Below are 20,528 nucleotides of genomic sequence, written 5' to 3'. Positions count from 1 at the left end.
TTACATGGCTCCCTTGTTCATTTGTCCCTCCCTGGCACTTATCCTTGCAAGTGGAATAAATGCTATACCTCCCCCTACACCTCCCTCACTACCATTCAGGGCCCGAAACGGTCCTTCCAGGTGAGGTGACACTTCACCTGTGAGTCTTTTGGTGTCACTTACAGTATCCGATGCTCCCGGTGTGGCCTCCTGTGTATTGGTGAGACCCGATGTAGATTGGGAGACCGCTTTGCCGAGCACCCATGCTACACCTTGTATTCCCTCTGGGTTTATGCTATACCTTATATTCCATCTGGGTTGCGTCCAACCTGATGGCGTGAACATCAATTTCTTGGCTTCTCCCCCTTCACCATTCTCCATTCCCATTTCTCTTTCTCACCTTATCTCCTTACCTGCATTTCATCTTCCTCTGGTGCTCCTCCCCCTTCCCTTTCTTCCTGTCCTATCTCCTATGTCTTTCTGTCCTCTCCTATCAGATTCCCCCTTCTCCAGCCCTTTGTCTCTTTCACCAGTCAACTTCCCAGCTTGATTGTTGCTTGAACCCATTCCTCTACATCCTTCCCCATCACTTTATCATTTCCTGTCAGTCACCTTATGTACAGACACTCCTGTCTGTAGTGTCACTCTATGGACATACAATCAATCTCTGTATATAAGCTATCTTATGTATTCATATTTATTGTGTCTTTTTATTATAGTGTTTGTGTTTTTATTTGTGCTGCATTGGATCTGGAGTAATTATTTCTTTTTCCTTTACACTTGTGTACTAGAAATGACATTAAAAAATCTTGAATCTTGAATTTTATGGGCAAGTGGCCCAGTAAAGCAACAAATAATGTGGCATTAAATTTGATTGCTGGTTTTATTTGTCTCGTGTTAAGGACACCCATCTACTGCAATGGTGTATAGTACAATGTTCTTTATCTTGCAGCGGTGAAAAAATCGAAGGCGTATTCATCAGGAAATGAAGTATTTAGTTATGATGGAAGTGATCGTCAGTCTGCATTTGATTCTTTGAAAGAAACAGTTCAAGGTATATTTAACCTCATATTCAAGTGGGTCTGCTTTTGTCCTGTCACTGCCAAGCTCCCAATATTTTATTTGCTTTGCTCTTGAAGACAAGGGCTATTTGCTGTCTTTTGTTCATACAAGATGTGGCTTTCCTCCATTGTGTTACCTAAATTTCTTCTTTTGGGTTACCAGTGTTTACATTGAGCCTGGAAGGAAGGATCTCTGTTCAGCCTTTTTTTCAAGTGCTTCTGGAGGGCAATTGAGAGGGGAAGTTGCCCTTTGATCAAATACTTCTGAAGTGGCTCAGGAGATTAAGGGTAACTTGAGAACTAACCCATCCCATGTTTGTAGTGCTGCTCCCCGGGCAAAGCTGTTGAGCATTTAGTATTTGTACCACCTATCTAACCTCGAGATTCGTTCGTGCACCATTATCTGAGTGGCCAGTGCTGTTGAGTACATACACTGCAGCTAGAAAACAAAGCTGACATTTAGGTATTCTGTGATGAGCAAAGTTCAAAGTAAATTTATTATCAAAGTACATTTATGTCACCACATACGAGCCTGAGATTCTTTTTCTTGCGAGCAATCACAGTAAATACAAGAAACTTATGAGAATCAATGAAAGGCCACACCCAATAGGATGGACAACAAGGTGTTAAAAAAAAAACCAAACTGCAAATACTAAAAGAAAGAGGAAAAAAAGAAATAATCACAATAACAATAAATTAATAAATTATAAGACCATGAGACATAGAAGTAGAAGTTGGCCCATTGGGTGCATCACCATTCCATCATGGTTGATTTAGAATCATAGGACAAGTACAGCATTGAAGCAGATCCTTTGGCTCATCTAGTCCATGCTGAACTATTAATCTGTCTAGTCACATTGACCTGCAATGGTCCATAACTCTATCCACATTTCTCTTAAATGTTGCGATCAAACCTATATCCACTGCTTCCCCTGGCAGCTTGTTCCACAGTCACACCACAGTCTGAATGAAGACGCTCCCCCTCATGTTCCCCTTAAACACTTCAGCTTTCACCCTTAAACCAAGACCTGTAGTTGTCATGTCCAACCTCAGTGGAAAATGCCTGCTTGCATTTACTCTATCTATACCCCTCATAATTTTTTGTATACTTGTATTAAATTTCCCCTTGTTTTCTTATGCACCAGGGAATGAAGCCTGAACCTATTCAACCTTTCCCTGTATCTCAGGTCCTCAAGACCTGAGAACATCCTAGTGAATTTTCTGTGCACTCTTTCAATCTTATTGATATCTTTCCTGTAAGTAGGTTATCAGAACTACACATAATACTCCACATTAGGCCTCACCAACATCTTTTACAACTTCAACAAAGTGTCCCAACCCTGTACTTAAAACTTGATGAAGCCCAATGTGCCAAACACTCTATTTACGATCTCTTCTATCTGTGACCACTTCCATGGAATTATGGATCTGTATTCTCCGATCCCTCTGTTCTACTGCACTCCTCAGTGCCCTACGCTCACCACATAAATCCTACCTTGGTTGTCCTCCTGAAGTCCAACTCCTCATGATTGTCTGCATTAAATTCCTTCTGTCACTTTTCCACCCATCTTACCAGCTGGTCCAGATCCCATTGCAAGCTCTGATAGCCTTTCTCGCAGTCCACTATAACCCCAGACTAAGTGTCATCCATAAATTTGCTGATCTAGTTTACCATTTTATCATCCAGATTGATGCTATAGATGACAAACAAGTACCAATCCCTGTGGCACAGGCCTCCAGTCAGAGAGGCTACTACTTCCACTCACAAACAAGAGAAAATCTGCAGATGCTGGAAATCCAAGCAACCCACACAAAATGCTGGAGGAACTCAGCAGGTCAGGCAGCATCTATGGAAAAAAGAATACAGACAGGTGTGGAGGCCACGTCATTGAGTATATTTAAAGCAGAAGTTGATAGTTTCTTGTTTGGAAGGGGTGTCAAAGGTTACAGGGAGAACACAGGAGAATTGAGGGTTGAGAGCGATATGCAACTTATTACCTCATCTGGAATGCCAAGTATCTGAACCACCTTGACCAACCTCCCGTGCAGGACCTTGTCAAAGTACTGCTAAAGAGGGATTTATTATCCTTCTCAACCCTCAATTTTCCTGCCTTCTCCCTGTAACCTTTGGTGTCCTTTCTAATCAAGAACCTTTCAACCTCTGCTTTAAATATACTCAATGACTTGGCCTCCGCACACACCTGTGGCAAAGAAATTCCTCCTCATCTCTGTTCTAAATGAACATCCCTCTATTTGGAAGCTATGCTCTCTGATCCTAGACTCCCCCACTACAGGAAACATCTTCTCCACATCCACTGTATCAGACCTTTCAATATTTGTTAGGTTTCAAAAAGATCCCCACCCCCCCACTCTTCTAAACTCCAATGAGTACAGGCCTAGAGCCATCAAATGATCCTCATATTATTAACCTTTTCATTCTTGGAATAATTCTGGTGAACCTCCTCTGGACCCTTTCCAATGCCAGCATATCCTTGCTTAGATAAGGGACCAAAAGCTCATAGTACAATTCGACATGCCACAGGCTACTCTCGCGAACAAGGAACCGAGAGGTGTTTCCCCTTCCACAGCGAGATGGGACGCCAGCAAACAACTCGCTATTTTGACGTTACAGTCTGCGTTGTCGCTTTTATTCCGAGTTCCCCGACTCGAGAACCAGCAACAAATCCCAACCATCGAGACAGTATATGTTTTTTTAAAAACCGCAGTATAGCTCTTGTTAGCTTTATTTTCATAGAAAGTTTTCCAGGTTCCATTAACGCAATATACCCAGCCTCTAACCTGTATCTGAGGAAAAAAATTGCTTAACTTTACTTGCATATTTAGATGGTGATGGCATTCGTTTGTCAAGTTGTGCTGAATGAATGATTGTTGTTTTGCTTAACTGAGGTGTTGATCCAATGAATTTTGTACTTTGGGAGCTGGATTCTATTCACCAATGAAATTATTTGTATAAAACTTGGACTATTTCAGTGCATCAGAAAGATCTTGTAAAAACCTGTGTCTAAAGCGTAGATGAAAAGGTATTCCGTACTTCCAGTTTTATTTGGTCAACTTTCCATTTAGATACTATAAAGGCTACTTTCTTTGAAAATAATGCAGAGGGTAATGGCTAATACGAGGGGGGCATAATTTTAAGGTGATTGGAGGAAAGTAGGTTTCTTAGAGAGTGATAGGGGTGTGGAATCCTGGGGTGGTGGTAGCAGCAGATACATTAGGGAAATTTTAGAGGCTCTTAGATAGGCACATGGGTGAAAAAAATTGGGAGAGCTATGTAGAGGGAAGGATAGATCGTCCTTCGAGTAAGTTAAGAGGTTGGCACAACATCGTGGACAGAATGACCAGTCCTGTGCTATAGTGTTCCATGTTGACAGCAGATCCAGCATAATTCCATGGCATCATTTAAATATCTTCTTTTTGTGACAGGGGACTCAGCTCTTCAAGACCAGACCCCTTCACCAATCGAACAGTCGGCAGTTAAACTAACAGCTTCGGTTGTTGGAAATAAATTCCAACCTGCTGCTTTTCTTTCTCCTAACTTTCTGTTACGAAACTTCATTTCACTGGGTGTTTCAGCTATGAGTATTCCACGACTAGGTTTTGGTGGACATGGTTATCGTCAGTCGTTCCAGATGGCTTGTGCTGCTCCTGCGCCCTTCATACCACCAATCAACCCCGGATTTTTTCCTTTTCGCAACAACTTATTTCCACCTATGTTTAATCCATACAGAGCGCTTGCAAGGTGAGAATTTACAGCTCTATTTAACTTTTATATTTTCAGAATTGGATTAATCAAATTAATTTCATAATTGGATTACTATTGTTATCAAAATTCATGTTTTTTCTTCATTTTGGAAAAAATTGACTTCAATAAACTTAGGCATGATTCGATGAATCTAGGATGGCTTTCCCATTCTTACCTACGTTTCTCAAAAGCAAATGTTGTCCTTGACAATATTTTCCATTAGTTTTCCCACCACTGACAAACTCAAGTTTAGAGAGGAATGAACTGAAATCAAATGGGTTCCTACTAAGTCTGCCCCTTGAGTTGTATGTAAAGACCTGGTCTCCCTATCTACGAAGGATAAACCTTTAAAAGAGGGAGTGCAAAATTGATTCCTGGAACATAGGGCTGTTCTCCATTGCGCTCGATAAAATCAGTACTGAACTCATTAAAGCATAAAATTCTTAGTCACCATAAGTGCTGGGAAAAAGTTTTCCTTCTGGCTGGGGATTCTTGAACCAAGGCTTAGAGTGTTAACTGTCCAGTCATCCAGAACTGAGGTGAGAAGGCATTTCTTCACTCAGAGCTTGTTGAAATTTGTAATTTTCCCAAGGGGCTGGCACATCTTTCTCCCTGGTATCCATGTATGCTTTGGCAGAGAGCATGGGAGCGATGGCCTTTTTACTGTTCCATCGGTGCATGTCACTTAAATGTGAGATGCCATCGTTTGACAACTCATCTGCAATCTTGATTGAATATGGAAGTCCTATTACATGCTGTGTGCCCTTGTAGCCTGTGGTTCAGTGAATATCACCCTCAGGTCTAATATTACTGGCTTGTGATTTGAAATTTGTTGTTTTGCTGCAGTACATTGCAATACGTAATTCAAAAAAAACTACAAATTACAATGTATACCTGTTTGTAAGTATTTATAATCTGTGGCTGTATACCTGTGTGTGTGTATGTATATGTGTGTGTGTGTATTTATAGCTATTTTCCGTTGGTCATGGTTGACCAATGGATGTTGTATTCTAACTGTAATGCGCAAGCCAGGGCAGTATAATATGGAGAGCAAGCTGTTGCTCCCCCCCCCCCCCGATGAAACTGATGAGCCCAAAGGAATGACAGAGACTGATGCAGTTTGGCACCAGTAGCATTGCTGGAGTTGCTAATCACTGTTGAAATCAACGTAGAACTGCCTTAGAGACTCCAGCTCTGAATTTTTCCTGGGGGTTTACTCCTGAAGCCTCCCCCATGAGTGGGTATAGCCGCAAAGCAGCGGAGGTTTGAGATCAGAGTTTTCCTTCTCCTAGATGAACTGCCAACCATTGCTGTCAAGGGCCATCTACCATTTGTGTGTGTGTCTTCAGGCACCAGTAGCCTGCCTTTGCCCTGTCTCCTGTCAGTAGAAACGGCTCCACCAGGCTTAGTAGCTGAGCTTCAAGTGAAGGCTAGGGAGCTGGCCTTGGTTGTCAAAAACTACTTGAGACGCACGCCATTGGGAGCATTTAGTAAGTAGTGCGAGCTTATCTGCACTATCTCCCATGACTATAACAACCTTAAGGAACCATATATATAGTAACTAAGTAGTGCAAAAAGAGAGCAGAAGCCAAAAAAAAATGCAGAGTGGGGTAGTGTACGTGGGTTCATTTTCCATTCAGAAATCTGATAGCAGAGTGTAAGAAACTATTTGTAAAACGTTGCGTGTGTGTCTTGGGGCTCCTGTACCTCCTGAGACCCTTCAGGAAAGTGTCCATTGGGCATAGCAGGTTATTATCAAGTTATGTCACAGCTTCAGTCCAGCATATCAGATCATGTATGCTGCAAATTGAACTCTTGTCTTGTTAAATTAAGGCCATTTGTTTGTACGGGTCTTTCTTTTTTTATGTTAAATTTAAAATGGCTTCTTTGTTATGTTATACTGGGGAATGCTTCTTTGTTATGTTAAATGCTGAGAAAGTCTCTAGCTAGACAGTTGCTTGGGTTAGTACAGACAGCAGGGTGCTATTAGCCAATGGGTGGTCATGTATCGTTTTCTTTTCGGATACAATGCTGTATCATATGACTGGGGACGGGGTTTTTGGCGGGGGGTCAGAGGAGAGACGGGGAGGATGGCGGATGGGGCTTTGGTGGGGAGTCGGAGGAGAGACAGGGAGGACGGCGGACATGTGGAGAGGCTCCGGTCGATCACTTCAGGTGGTCCCGAGCCGTGAGTCGATAGGATCTGGGTGGTTGTCAGGAATCGATTGAGCTCCAACAGTTGCGCGCGAAGAACTTGGACTTTGATAAGTCTTGGCGCCTGTTTTTCATTATTTTCTGTATCGAATTTATATTAATATCATAGAATTAGTAATATCTATAAAGTGCCCTTGGTAAAACGTACTGGGTGTGCTGGCTGATGATTGGTGTTTGGGATTGATTCGGGCGGCAGCCGACTCCGTGGGAAGCGTTGAGGCAGGTGCTGGGTGGGATTTCCCCTTGACATATACGAGCCAATATAACTGAGCGTTACATGTTTCACAGGGAACCACAATTTCAAGAGACCCTGCAAAGCATGGAGATCAGAAAAGAGCTTGAAAGAAGAGGGGCAATTTTACCCAGTAATGAGAGCAAAGGTAAGAGCTCAGACAGCAGAAGTAAAATGCTGCAGACGTTGCATATCTGCAAACATAAAGATGCTCAGTATGCATTGGGTCAGTAAATGATCTAAAGATAAACACTTAGCTTTATTTGTTACCTCTATATCTAGAAGTATGTTGAAATGCGTCATTTGCGTCAATCCCAACACAGTCCGAGGATGTGATGGGGACAGCCTGCAAGTGTGGCCAACATGGCAAGCCCACAGCTAACTAACCTGTCTGCCTTTGGAACATGGGCGGAAACTGGAGCAACTGGAGGAGACCCATGCAGCCACAGAGAGAATGTACAAACTCTTGACAGGCAGTGGCAGTAATTGAACCCAGACCGCTGGCGCTGTGTAGTGTTCTGCTCGCTGTTGTACTACTGTGCCGCTCTAAGAAGTATTTAAGCAGAAATAGTAATCCAGTATTCTTTTCTTTTTCAATATTTTTATTGATTTCTTACATAAAAGAATACACAGTAGGATATATAATATATATTGATTACAATATATTGAAATCACAAATATAGTCTCATGACCCCATATCCGTATACATTAAATTTAAACATAATACTGAAAAGATAATTTTATTATACAAAAAAAATCTAAACCAACTACCAGAAAAAAAAACAGCTGTTTGGTTAAAAAAAAGAAAAGGAAAAAATCCTTATCATATAATAAAACATATTGTTCACCAACATCTGTGCTTAATAGCAAATCAAAGATTTTGAAAATAATTCAAAAAAGGTCCCGTAATCCAGTATTCTCCATACAAGTATATTCCTTACATGTAAGCTAAAGAAGACAAGACAGAACTTTAAAAGGTATGCTGTGCTCTTGAAGGTACTTGTGTACTGTCACTTTTCCTGTATGAACATTTTGAATTGGGAGCATTAATGGTCCCTCAGGACCCACGAACATTTGCCATTCAATAAAATCATGGTTGTTCTGACTGTACTAATCTTTACTTATCAAGACACAAATATGAGAAAATCTGCAGATCCTGCGAATCCATCAGTCCTGATGAAGGGTCTCGGCCTGAAATGTCAACTGTCCTCTTTTTCCAAAGATGTTGTCTGGCCTGCTGAGTTCTTCCAGCATTTTGTGTGTGTTGCTTGCTTATTAAGTATCCATTCTATCTCTGCCTTAAAAATATTTAGAAGCTCTACCCTAATGTCCTTTTTAGGGGAGAGATCCAAAGACTTGTGACTGAGGAAAGAAATATCACTTTTTTTTTCTGTTTTAACGTGGTGAATTTTAAATAATGACTCTAGTTCTAAATTCTTCACACAGGAAGATTCATTCCTCATTTATCTTGTTAAGCTCCTGCAGACTCTTACGTTTAAATCTAGTTTCTTAGTTTTCTAACATTCAGTGGGGGCAAATCTAGCCTATTTAATTTTTCCTCATAAGAAGTATTCCAACAGGATATTTTTCCTCAAAATAAGGAGTCCAATACCTGTACAATATTTACTTACTGCCTGTTACACTGTTGGCATTTAGGGCAACGATGAAGGTGCTCCATCTCTGGTGGTGTTCAGGGCTTCCTTCATCATGTCAGTAGCTTCCTCTCGGTTTTCACTACTGTCAGTCATGCAAGTCCCAGGTGGAGACTCAGGAATACCATTGCATTCAGCTGTAGAAGGATTTTTTATTGCTTTTTCATAACAGTTTTGTCTTACCATTCAGGGTTGTTACCCCTGTGCTGTACCCCCGAACCTAGAGGTCCAGTGGATGACTCTTAGTCTGGCCTCTACCCTTTGACCTGTTTGGCATAGGTGACCCTACCAAGAGCCAAAGCATAAAGCCCTGACTCCACCCAATATAGCTCTCCGGATCATTGAGGTATGCAAGCCTCCAAACCAGGACAAGGTCGTGGTCCTCTTGGAGAACTGTCAAACTTGTCGTGTTGGAAGTAGTTCAGATATAGCTTACTATACTGGACTAACACTGGAATGCTTCTTATGAGAAGAACCAGTCACCATCACAACAGTAGATGTCCAGCAACGGGTAGCAAGTATGGAGAGCTGGACATCACCAGGGCCTGACAAGATCCAGACCTATTGGTTGAAGAAACTAACGGCATTACTGACATGGCTGGCAGCTCAAATGAACCAGCTGCTTGAAGCAGGCTCCCACCCTGACTGGCTAACTCAAGGGGGACAGTACTCCTAATAAAGGATCGTCACAAAGGAGCAACACCATCAAACTACCAGCCTATAACTTGCCTGTTAATAACATGGAAGATCCTATCAGATATCATAGCCATCAAGCTGAAGGGATCTGTGTGCAAGTTCCTGAGCCTTGGTAGACAAAGCAGTCATGCGAGACTTGAAGACCAGACAAACCAACCTAAGTACAGCCTAGATCGACTACCAGAAAGCATACGACTCAATGCCTCATGCATGGATCCTGAAATGCCTGTCCTTGCACAAGGTCAACAAGACACAAAGGACCTTCATCAAGAATTCATGGGCCGTTGCAGGAATTGTGTACAGGAACACCTGCACTGAGTATGGATTGGACACTCTCAACTCCAAACGGGAAACACCCGAGAACATAGTGGAGAATGACAAAGCTAAGATCGTGTGGGACTTCCAAATGCAGATTGATAAGCAGGTATTGGTCAATCAATCAGACAGTAATACTGGACAAGGAACAGAAGAAAGCAATAGTCACAGATGTGGCAATGCTGAATGACAGTAACATCAGGAAGAAAGAATATGAGAAGCTGGAGAAATACCAGGGCTTGAAAGAGCAGATAGAAAGGATGTGGAAGGTTAAAGCCAGCGTAATTCCGGTGATAATAGGAGCACCTGGAGCTGTGACACCTGGACTGGGAGAGTGGCTCTAAAAATCCCCAGAACAGCACCTGAGGTCTCGGTCCAGAAGAGTGCACTACTGGGAACAGCAAGGATACTGCACCCAGCCCTCAAACTCCCAGACCCCTGGTAGAGGGAAAAATACACATACACACCACCCATAAGGGGTGAGGAAAAAAAAAGGGATAATTAGTCATTGTAAATGGTCCTGCGATTAGGTTAGGATTAAATTGGAGGATGGCTCGGCAGTGCAGTTCGAAGGGCTGGAAGGGTCTATTCTATGCTGCACCCCAGTAAATAAATAAACATATTCATGTCTCATTACTGTCCTCTATATTTACTATTTTCTTGACCAACTTTTCCCAAATTGTCCATTTTTAAGGGCAAACATTTGTCCATTATGCTGTTTAGCTTAAGTGACTGAAAGAATGGTATATTTCTAGAGCTATTTTAAAAGGCTTGTGATTTTTGTTGAAAAAATAAGTTGAACGAGTTAACACACTACACTGAAATTAAGTGCATGTTAGAAAAAAATTAGCATCTACAATGTCAAGGGGTCAGAACTGATTGTAATTTTAAAAAGTTTTACACTAAATTATTCTCTGTATGCAGAACATAAGAAATAAAATAAGAGGTGGACTGATGTAAGTTTAGAGCACAATGGCTATGATTTTTAATGTCATTTCCAGTACACAAGCGTGAAAGAGAATGAAATAATTGTTACTGTGGATCTGATGCAGCACAAAAAAAAGAAACACAATAAGATAAAGAACACAATAATAAAAAATACAATAAATATAAATATATATTTATATAAAATAATTTGGATAGCTCGTGCGGTTAATGGTAAGGTTGAGTTGTTCTCTGATCTTGGCAATTTATCTGGCCAACGGTGACGAAACATTTGCAAGTAAATTGCCAAGATTGGAGCACAACTCGACCCAACCATATATTTATTAGCATATAATTATAGAGAGGGAGTGTGTGTGTGTGTGTATATATATATATATATATATATATATATATATATATACACACACACACATTGATTATACTATATGTACATAAAATGCTAGGCGCAGGAATGTCTCTATATAAAGTGGCTCTGAACTCTGACAAGAAATGATAAAGTAGTGGTGGTGAAGTTAGTTATTGGGTGGAGGTGTTGATCAGCCTTACTGCTTGTAATGTACAAAATTTGGTGAGTTGACAAGCAGACCAGGCAAGCAGTTGCCTGTTCGTGTTGTACTCAGACTTGCACCTTACAGCCAGTATCCTCAACTGCTAAATTACAATTCCTGGGTACTGTCTTCCATTGACAGTAAGGAGACACATCCACTAGCCCTTGCTGTTGATGTTGAATTGCTAGTCAAACACTGGTGATAAGACCACCTATTGTCCTTTGGCTTATGAGAGTAGCAAATGCTCGAAAATTTTGGGTGGAGGGCTTCAATGTCTGTAATAATAAGTGGCATCATTGAGTTTTGGATAAAATATCGCCAGAGCAGTCTGTAGTAAAAAATGTGCACATGAACACAAGAAATAAACTTCCAGGCCCTTATTCATATCTATCTTCTCAATGCAGATTATGTTGACGGGAATTGGTCTTGTCCTTTCTCTAGTGCTGTCATAGAGCATTACTGCATTGATATAGGCCCCTTTGGTGCAATGAATCCATGCCGATCACAGTGCCCATCCAGCTAGACCCAGTTTCCTACATTTGGCCCATGTCTCGAAGCCTTGTCCCTATCCAAGTGCTTCTTAAGTGATGCTACTGTACCCACCTCAACCACTTCCTGTGGCAGCTTGTTCCATATACCAGCCACCTTCTGTGTGAAAATATATATCCCTCACCAAGTCATGTGACATGATCGTTATGATGGGCCATCACCAAAATCTAATCTTGTGGCCTGGTGTATCTTTATTTTGTCACCACTTGATGGTGGACAGAGGCAGACAAAAATGCTAGTCTTGTCTCTGTTCTGATTGACAAAACAAAATCAGAAGTTGTGGGGATTCTAAGTATTTATTAATTTATAAATTGCATTATCTAGGCCTGCAGCTTGTGTAGTTCCATCACTACAAGAGCGTAAATGCTGTCTGAAGTATATAGCTAGGGTGCCAAAGACTTTTGCATAGTACTGTGTGTGTGTGTGTGTGTGTGTGTGTGTGTGTGTGTGTGTGTGTGTGTAATAGATAGTGTTCATGGACCCTTCAGAAGTCTTGACAATGGAGAGAAAGAAGCTGTCCTTAAGCGTTGAAGGTGTGTCTTCAGGTTCCGATACCTTCTCCGTAATGGTAGTAATACAAAGAGGGCATGTCTTGGATGGTGAGGGCCCTTAGTGATGAATACTGCCTTCGGGCACCACGTTTTTAAGATGTCCTCAATGGTTTGGAGGTTTAGAAACATAGAAAACCTACAGCACAATACAGGACCTTCGGCCCACAAAGCTGTGCGGAACGTGTCCTCACCCCAGAAATTACCTGCGGTTTCCTATAGCCCTCTATTTTTCTGAGCTTCATGTACCTATCCAGGAGTCTCTTAAAAGATCCTATCTTATCTGCTTCCACCACCATTGCCGGCAGCCCATTCCACACACTCACCACTCTCTGCGTTTCAAAAAAAAACTTACCCCGACATCTCCTCTGTACCGACTTCCAAGCACCTTAAAACTGTGCCCCCTCATGCTAGCCATTTCAGCCCTGGGAAAAAGCCTTTGGCTATCCACACTATCAATGTCTCTCATCATCTTATACACCTCTGTCAGGTCACCTCTCATCCTCCGTCGCTCCAAGGAAAACAGGTCGAGTTCACTCATTCTGTTTTCGTAAGGCGTGCTCCCCAATTCAGGCAACATCCTTGTAAATCTCCTCTGCATCCTTTCTATGGTTTCCACATCCTTCGTATAGTGAGGCGACCAGAACTGAGCACAGTACTCCAAGTGGGGTCTGACCAGAGTCTTATATAGTTTGTGCCCAAGATGCTGTCTTATTCATCTGGATTTTATATATTTATTTTCTATTTCATATTTATTTTCTAAGTGGAAGTTTTTGGTCCAGCCATGCAAGGGCTGATAAGTTTTCTGAAAGAGGTTTTTCTCCATCCTTGTTTCAGATGACTCTTCAGAAGATTATGGGAGTCTCCTTCGGCTTGTTTCTTTTGTAAAAAAGACCAAATCAGTTACACCTGATAACTACAGGGATTCGTTAAATTGTCCTCCAAGCCAGCTGCATGGAACAGAATTGAAACAATTTTCTTCAGGATTACGGTAATTTATTTTCCTTGCGGAACATTTAGCAGTTTATTTATTAAGGTTCGTTTCTGTATTTCCATGGAATTTTAATGTCCATGATCTAAACATGTAGAAGTCAAATGATTAAAGATGTGCTAGAATTTGACAAGTTGTAAAAATACACAAGAAATATTTGGGTTTTCAAATACAATGAATTGTTTATTCTAATGAGTTTGTATTTTATTGCTCATTTTAAGGGAGCTGGAATATCCAAGGCAGAGAGAAAATCAGAGATCTGGGGAGAGAAGCGGATCTGTAAGGGATCGCTCCAGGAGTCCGAGTTCCAGTGATGGTCACTATCAAGATAAAAAAATGGATTATGATCCAGAGCGGCAACAAAGGATTCATTGTGATTATTCTCCTCGGAGGGATCACCATTCAGACCGAAGCCGAGATAAAAGGGACAGCTATGGTCTAGAAGGGCCTTGTGACTCTCTGAGATATACCTCTAGAAGTGATGATATCTGGCATGTTTATTCAGAAAAGAGTGGAAAAGGACACGATTACAGTGAAGAAAAATATCTTAGAAAAAAAGAAAAGGACAGAGAGTACGAGTTTTGATGGTATGTGTGTCGATTTTGTCTTTTTGGACAAATCATTATATATAGTAAAGCCACTGAATATCTTGTAAATGAACATACACACTAAATACCTTGTAAATAAATCTACAGTGATGACCCAATTTAGCATCTTCCACAGGATTCCAGCAAAATAGATCCCCAATTCGTCTGTAGAGGTTCGCCACCAATAATGCCTCTGGTACATGATCAGCCGTTTAATGTTGATCCTTTTCATGCAGTACTTAACTGGCGAAACTCTGTCTGCAGTCTGTGTCTTTAAATATGAGGCTGGTAACATAGTGCCATGTCTTAACCAACAGTAGATCAGGTTAATTGCAGTTACACAGTGAACATTGCACAGAAGTAAGCCTTTTTAGCTTTGCGTCTTGAACGTCTATCAGAGTGACCCCTAGTTTCGTTACCCACATATGCTTGTTTGGCCTTCCCTTGAAAGTAACTATACTGTATACCTTGAGTTCTCTCTACAACAGTGAGTTCCACATTCCCACCACTGTTGGTGTAGAAGGTTTTTCTAAATTCAGTTTCCTCTTGACAGTCTTATATTGTTGACAGCAGGTTGTGCTTCTTCCCACAAGTGGAATTGTGTTGTCTTTCCACAAATTCAAGATCTTTTATAATTTTAAAGATCTTTATTTGGCCCCGTTTTCCCAAGAGAGTAGTAGTTTGGTCTGTTCATACTTTCCTGATACGTATCCTCTCTCATTTCTAGTAACCTTGTAATCTCCTCTCATCCTTTTTATAATGAGAGTAGAATTGTACATAGTCCTCTAAATGTAGTCTAACCAAGGTTCAATACAGGTTCAGCATAACTTGGCAACTCTGCCTACAGAAAGAAAGCACTTGATGCTTTTTGGTTTTTTATTTTGTCTTATGGTCTTGCTAAGCTGCGGTACTGATTTTATTGAAGTTATTGGAACTCCAAAACCTCTGCTGTACCCAACTTAGACAAGCACCCTCAGAGTAATAAATAACTGGCCTGTCTTTTCTGTAGGAAATGTACTTAAAGTGATGTTTTCAACCTCGTTTTTTGATTTTCCCATTTTTTGCAAGTTTATTAATGACATATACTGCAGTAATACTCAGTATCAGACATTTCCCCCCTTTAGTATTGTTTTCAAATTTAGAAATTGTCTTTGGTTCGAGAGTCTAAATTGTTAATGTAAAGTGTGAAGAGCATTGTCCTCTTAGAAAACCAGTATCTGACATTTTCAACTGTGAATAGCTACTCTTTGCACTTCTCTGTGCAGTGTGTCCTAAAGTTAGTTAGCAATCCATTTTGTCACTTGTTCCTCATACCTCCATCTTTGACCTTGTTCATAGTCTTTTTATGAAGTATTTTATTGAAGATCTTTAGCAAGTTGAGTTAAATTGGATCTACTGTATTACATTGTCTACTTTCTCTGTATCTCAAATTCAGTAAAAAAAAATTCCCTTTTGAAATACCCACTGACTATTCACTGCGATACTTTTCATTTCTAGATGTTCTTTTATCATATTAGCAGGGATTCTGTCCTTTACTATCCACAGACACCAGGTTATATTAAAAAGTTGTATAATTCTGGTGTGGATTTCTTTAATGATAAATCCTTCATTGTGAAATATTGTTTGCTTTGGGTTGCTGTGGTGGAGTAGTGAAAAGAGAAATGAGGGAGGCAGATCCTGGGATACCTGGAGCTGATAAAGCATTGAGTAGTGGTAGAAATTTGGTTAATGCTTAGAAGTATGTAGAAGTTCTTGAGGACTCCATTGGCCACAGTCAACTCTGGATGTTGCTTCCCAGCTGTATATGTGATATGCAAGCCAGGGCAGTACGATGTGGAGAGCAAGCTGTTTCCTGTGCAGCAGGCTCCCCTTCTCCACACAGCTGATGGATCCAAAGGAATGGCAGAGACTGATTCAGTTTGGCACTAGCAGCGTTGCGGGAGTTGCCGGTCAATGTTGAGCTCAGTGTAGAACTACCTTTGGGACTCCAGCTCCGGAGTGTTCCTCAGGGTTTTCTCCTGAAGCCTTCCCCATGAGTGGGTGTAGCCGCAAGGCAGCGGAGGTTTCAGATCCCCGTTTTCCTTCTCCTAGGTGAGCTGCCAACCACGGCTGATGAGCCCCATCTGCCTGGAGTGACTGGTTTTAGGGCTCATTTAATAGGTAGTGGGAGCTCATCTTCCCCCCCCCCACCCCACAAGCTAAGGAACAGTGTCGAAGATAACAAGAGAAAAAATGTCATTGAGCTGAACTGTTCATGTGGAATTTATCTCATAAACAAATAATCAAATTTTCCACACTGTTCCATTAATGATCTAGTATAAATTTTGATCTGGTTTTTCCTCATCTATGCTGTACAATTAAGTGACGGTTCTTTGCTTTTCCCCATTGCGCATCTTCGTAAGTGACTACTTTCTACCAGACACTAAGTGTATCTATCTATTACTTTACCCTATCGTAATCCTAAACTTCTTAAGTATAATTTTTCATAATGAAAATGCCTGAGTTTTTAAGGCCTCTTGTGGGTGGGTGGTGGGGTGGAGGGGGGGCTTCTGCCGTGTCCGCTTGTCAAAGCCTCACCATTAACTGCTATGATATTGGTACAACTGAAACTAATTGATATTTTATATAGGTTATTCTGTACCTTTTTTTTGACATTTATGTTCCTGTAAAATTCGTGTGTCTTTTAAAATCCTAATTAACTTAGGTAATAATTTTAAAGTTTTTATTTTAAATCTGTAAATCTCTTTCCATAGCATCAAGCCAAATTCAAGTGGAGTTTCATTAAGATCATAGGGAGGTGCAACCCAGAAACAGGCCCTTCGGCCCACTGAGTCCATGCAGACCGACAACCTTGAACCTACTTCATTCTCCCCACACTAACATGTATTGACTCCAAATTCAACTGTTCACAAACCTGGTAGGGGTTAATTAACCTGCTAACCCATGTGCCTTTGGTATGTGGGAGGAAACGAGAAGAAGCCATGGTCACAAAGAAACACGCAGATTCCGCACAGAAAACACCGTAAGATATTGGAGCAGAATTAGGCCATTTAGCTGATCCATTTCCCTCTCATTCATAATCTCCTGACACCAGAGGTCAGGACTAAAGCAGACTCGCTGGTGTTATGAAGTAGCAGCTCTACAAGCTGGGCCATTTGTATTGTTAGAGAGTTCTTGCCCTGTAACTTGGCTGCATCCAGTAGAAACCTCGCAGGCTGGGAGTATAGGACCAGAGGGCGTTGCCTCAGAATAGAGGGATGTCCCTTTAGAATGGATAAGGAGGAATTTCTTGTGGTCTTATTGACCACTCTGCTGTATAATGTTCATCGCAATGCAGAGATGCTTTGGCCTGTAGATGGATGACGCATTAATTCCAGTCAGTGGTTTTGTACCTGTATTCGCTGATGTTATTTACATTTTATCGGATTGGTTGCTTTAAGTACATTTTAAAGGAATTGTACGGTCCTTTTGAAAGGAATTCTGATAGAAAGAATTGGGTCCTCCAGAAAAATCCTACTTGAAAGGAACAATATGACTTTGAGGAGCGTGTTGGACAATGTTAGGTCTTCATTGAGAAATTTGCATTCCTCTGCAAAATGCTGGTTGCAAAATTGCACTCAGTGGCCATTTTATTAGGTACCTCCTGCACCTAATAAAGTGGCCACAGGGTATGCGTTTATGGTCTGCTGTTGCTGTAGCTCATCCACTTCAAGTTTCAATGTGTTGTGCATTCAGAGATTCTTATTTATGAGGTGTGGTTATTTGAGTTACTGTCAGCTTGAATTCGTCTGGCCATTCTCCTCTGACCTCTCTCATTAACAAGGCGTTTTCACCCACAGAACGGCCGCTCAGTGGATGTTATTCGTTTCTCGTACCTTCTCTAATAAACTCTAGAGAAAACCCCAGGAGATCGGCAGTTCCTGAAATACTCAAGTCACTTTGTCTGGCACCAACAATCATTCCGTGAACAGTGACTTAGATCACACCTCTTCCTCATCCTGATGTTTGATTTGAACAACAACTGGACCTCTTGACCGTGTCTGCATGATTTTATGCATTGATTTGCTGCCGCATGATTTATTCATTTAGTAAGACAGTGTGGAGTCGGCCTTTCCAGCCCTTTGAGCTACACTGCACCAGCAACCCCCGATTCACCTTAACGGAATCATGGGACAATTCACAACGACCAATTAACCTATCTGGTACGTCTGGATTGTGGGAGGAGACCCACGCATTCCATGGGGAAGATGTACGGAACAGCGCTGGAATTCAACCCTGAACTCTGGAATGCCCCAGGCTGTAATTGCGTTGTGCTAATCACTGATTAGATTAGATTGGCTGATTAGATATTTGTATTAATGAGCAGGTTGTACCTAATAAGTGGCCAGTGAGTGTATGTTCTCGGGGTATTGATTTCCAGTATTTCCAGTTGGGTATTTATTCACATTTTTAAGTAACTTGCAAATTATCAAATGGTTTGTAATACAAAGCTTACAAAGACTTGATAGGATAGTCCATTAGGTCTTTATTTGTGATAGGTTTGTTAACAGCGTAATGTGTTCAATGGTTGGATTCTCACAATATTAATGTCTTTTTATTTATATCTGTTATACTTTCCCTTGTATCTCAGTAGTGTGACAGAATCAGCGTTGTATGAGAAATGATGTGCATCTGTATAATTTGAGTAACCTTCAGTAAGTATGAATTCTATTGGTTAAAATATATCAAGGAGAAAAGCATCATATTTGGAGAGTAATTACTGTAAATTCTTTTCAACTTTTTCCGTCTCTTGTCAATACCTCAGTATCGAGTGCATGGTGAAGTGGTCAGGGCTTATTTAGATTTTTTAAATATTCTGATGACCATCAAATTAACTCAAGCCATAAATACAAAAACTGAAACGTCTCGGCCTGAAATCTTGACTGTTTACTCTTTTCTATAGATGCTGCGTGACCTGATGATTTCCTCCAGCATTTTGTGTGTGTTGCTTTGGATTTCCAGCATCTGCAGATTTTCTCTGTTTGTACAAAAGCTGTTGATTTGTATAGAGTAAGGAAAGTTTGCCACGTAATGAATGAGTGATATATTTAATGAATTCAGATGCTAGTTATTTTTTGATAGTTAAAGGTGCTAGTGACCTGCTGGGTGTGTGTTAACTCTCTTTGAAGTGAATACTTAAGTAGCTTGTCCTTCAGCATTTCCCCATCACTGCTGTTGCTCTGTTTTTTTCCCTGGTTTATTGGATTAATTTTAATTTGCAGTGTGAGAAATACACTCCCTGGCCACCTATTAGATACAGGAGTGGAACCCAGTGTGATGCTGTAGTCCATCCTCTTCAAGGTTTCATGTGTTGTGCGTTCAGAGATGCTTTTCTGCAACACACTATTATAATGAGTGGTTATGTGAGTTACTGTCATTTTCCTGTTAGCTTGAACAAATCTGCCCATTCTCCTCTGCCCTCTCTCAGTAACAAGGCATTTTTGCCCACAGAAATGCCACTTGATGCGTTTTTGTTTACCACACCATTCTTTGTAAACTCTAGAGACTGTTATATGTGAAAATCCCAGGAGATCAGCAGTTTCTGAGATACTCAAACCACCCTGTCTGGCACCAGCAATCATTTCATGATCAAAGTCACCTAGATCACATTTCTTTCCCCATTCTGATGTTTGGTGTGAACAAAAGCTGAAACTCTTGACCATGTCTGTGTGCTTTTATGCATTGAGTTGCTGCCACATGATTGGCTGATTAGATATTTGCATTAATGAGCATGTGTACAGGTGTACTTAATAAAGTGGCCACTAAGTGTATGTATTTCCTTTATAGTTACTGGCAGAAGACATTGTCGTTCATCACCTTCCACGTTTGTTCCCAGTTGGAAGTTATTATCCTACCCTCGCCCCACCCCCCGATGTTAACAATAAATAGATCTTAGAGGTCTGAAAGTTTGTTTAATTCTTGCACTTCTTTGTATCATTTATTTTTATTTACAGATACAGTTTGGTATCTCTAAATAAAATTACAGCCATGTGACCAATTAATTTACTAACAGGTATGTCTTTGGAATGTGGGAGAAAATTGGAGCACCTGGAGGAAACTGTTGTGTACCATTCAGCTACGTCCTCTAAAATACAGTAAGAACTATAACAAGTTCAGAGTGGATCACGTTAATAAATGCATTTATTTCTTGCAAGAGAACGTCTACCTCCTTATGTTAAATCGTTGGAAGGTAGCTTCAATTTTACAACTCAGAATAAATCATTTTTATAATTTTACTGAGATCAGTAATTCATCAACTTCATGTCTTTGAGGTCATTCCATCTCATAATGGTATTCCTTCCTTATCTGGATCCATGCATCTGTTCTTTTAATCAGAATTGCATTTTGAGGCCTTTCCCCCTATGACAGCTGCGTCCTTTTCTTCTCTGTTGTCAAAGCACTACCTGCC

The 20,528-nt window shown here is 40.8% G+C and overlaps 1 protein-coding gene across 1 annotated transcript in view; it reads left to right on the top strand.

Annotated features, from left to right (window-relative positions):
- The window catches only part of LOC140210107 (uncharacterized), a 40,208-nt gene extending 19,882 nt beyond the window's left edge, over positions 1–20,326 (top strand). Inside the window, exons 5-10 of the mRNA XM_072278946.1 lie at positions 932–1,033; positions 4,485–4,800; positions 7,306–7,397; positions 13,340–13,493; positions 13,715–14,080; positions 17,920–20,326. Coding sequence (XP_072135047.1) covers positions 932–1,033; positions 4,485–4,800; positions 7,306–7,397; positions 13,340–13,493; positions 13,715–14,078 — 1,028 coding nt within the window. The 3' untranslated portion in view covers positions 14,079–14,080; positions 17,920–20,326. The remainder of the gene's footprint in view (positions 1–931; positions 1,034–4,484; positions 4,801–7,305; positions 7,398–13,339; positions 13,494–13,714; positions 14,081–17,919) is intronic.
- Positions 20,327–20,528: the final 202 nt, after the last annotated feature.

This window comes from Mobula birostris, chromosome 14 (genome assembly GCF_030028105.1).
Source record: "Mobula birostris isolate sMobBir1 chromosome 14, sMobBir1.hap1, whole genome shotgun sequence".
NCBI classification, from domain to species: domain Eukaryota; kingdom Metazoa; phylum Chordata; class Chondrichthyes; order Myliobatiformes; family Myliobatidae; genus Mobula; species Mobula birostris.
Note: the sequence above shows the minus strand (reverse complement) of the source record. Positions and strands in the feature narration are given on the sequence as shown.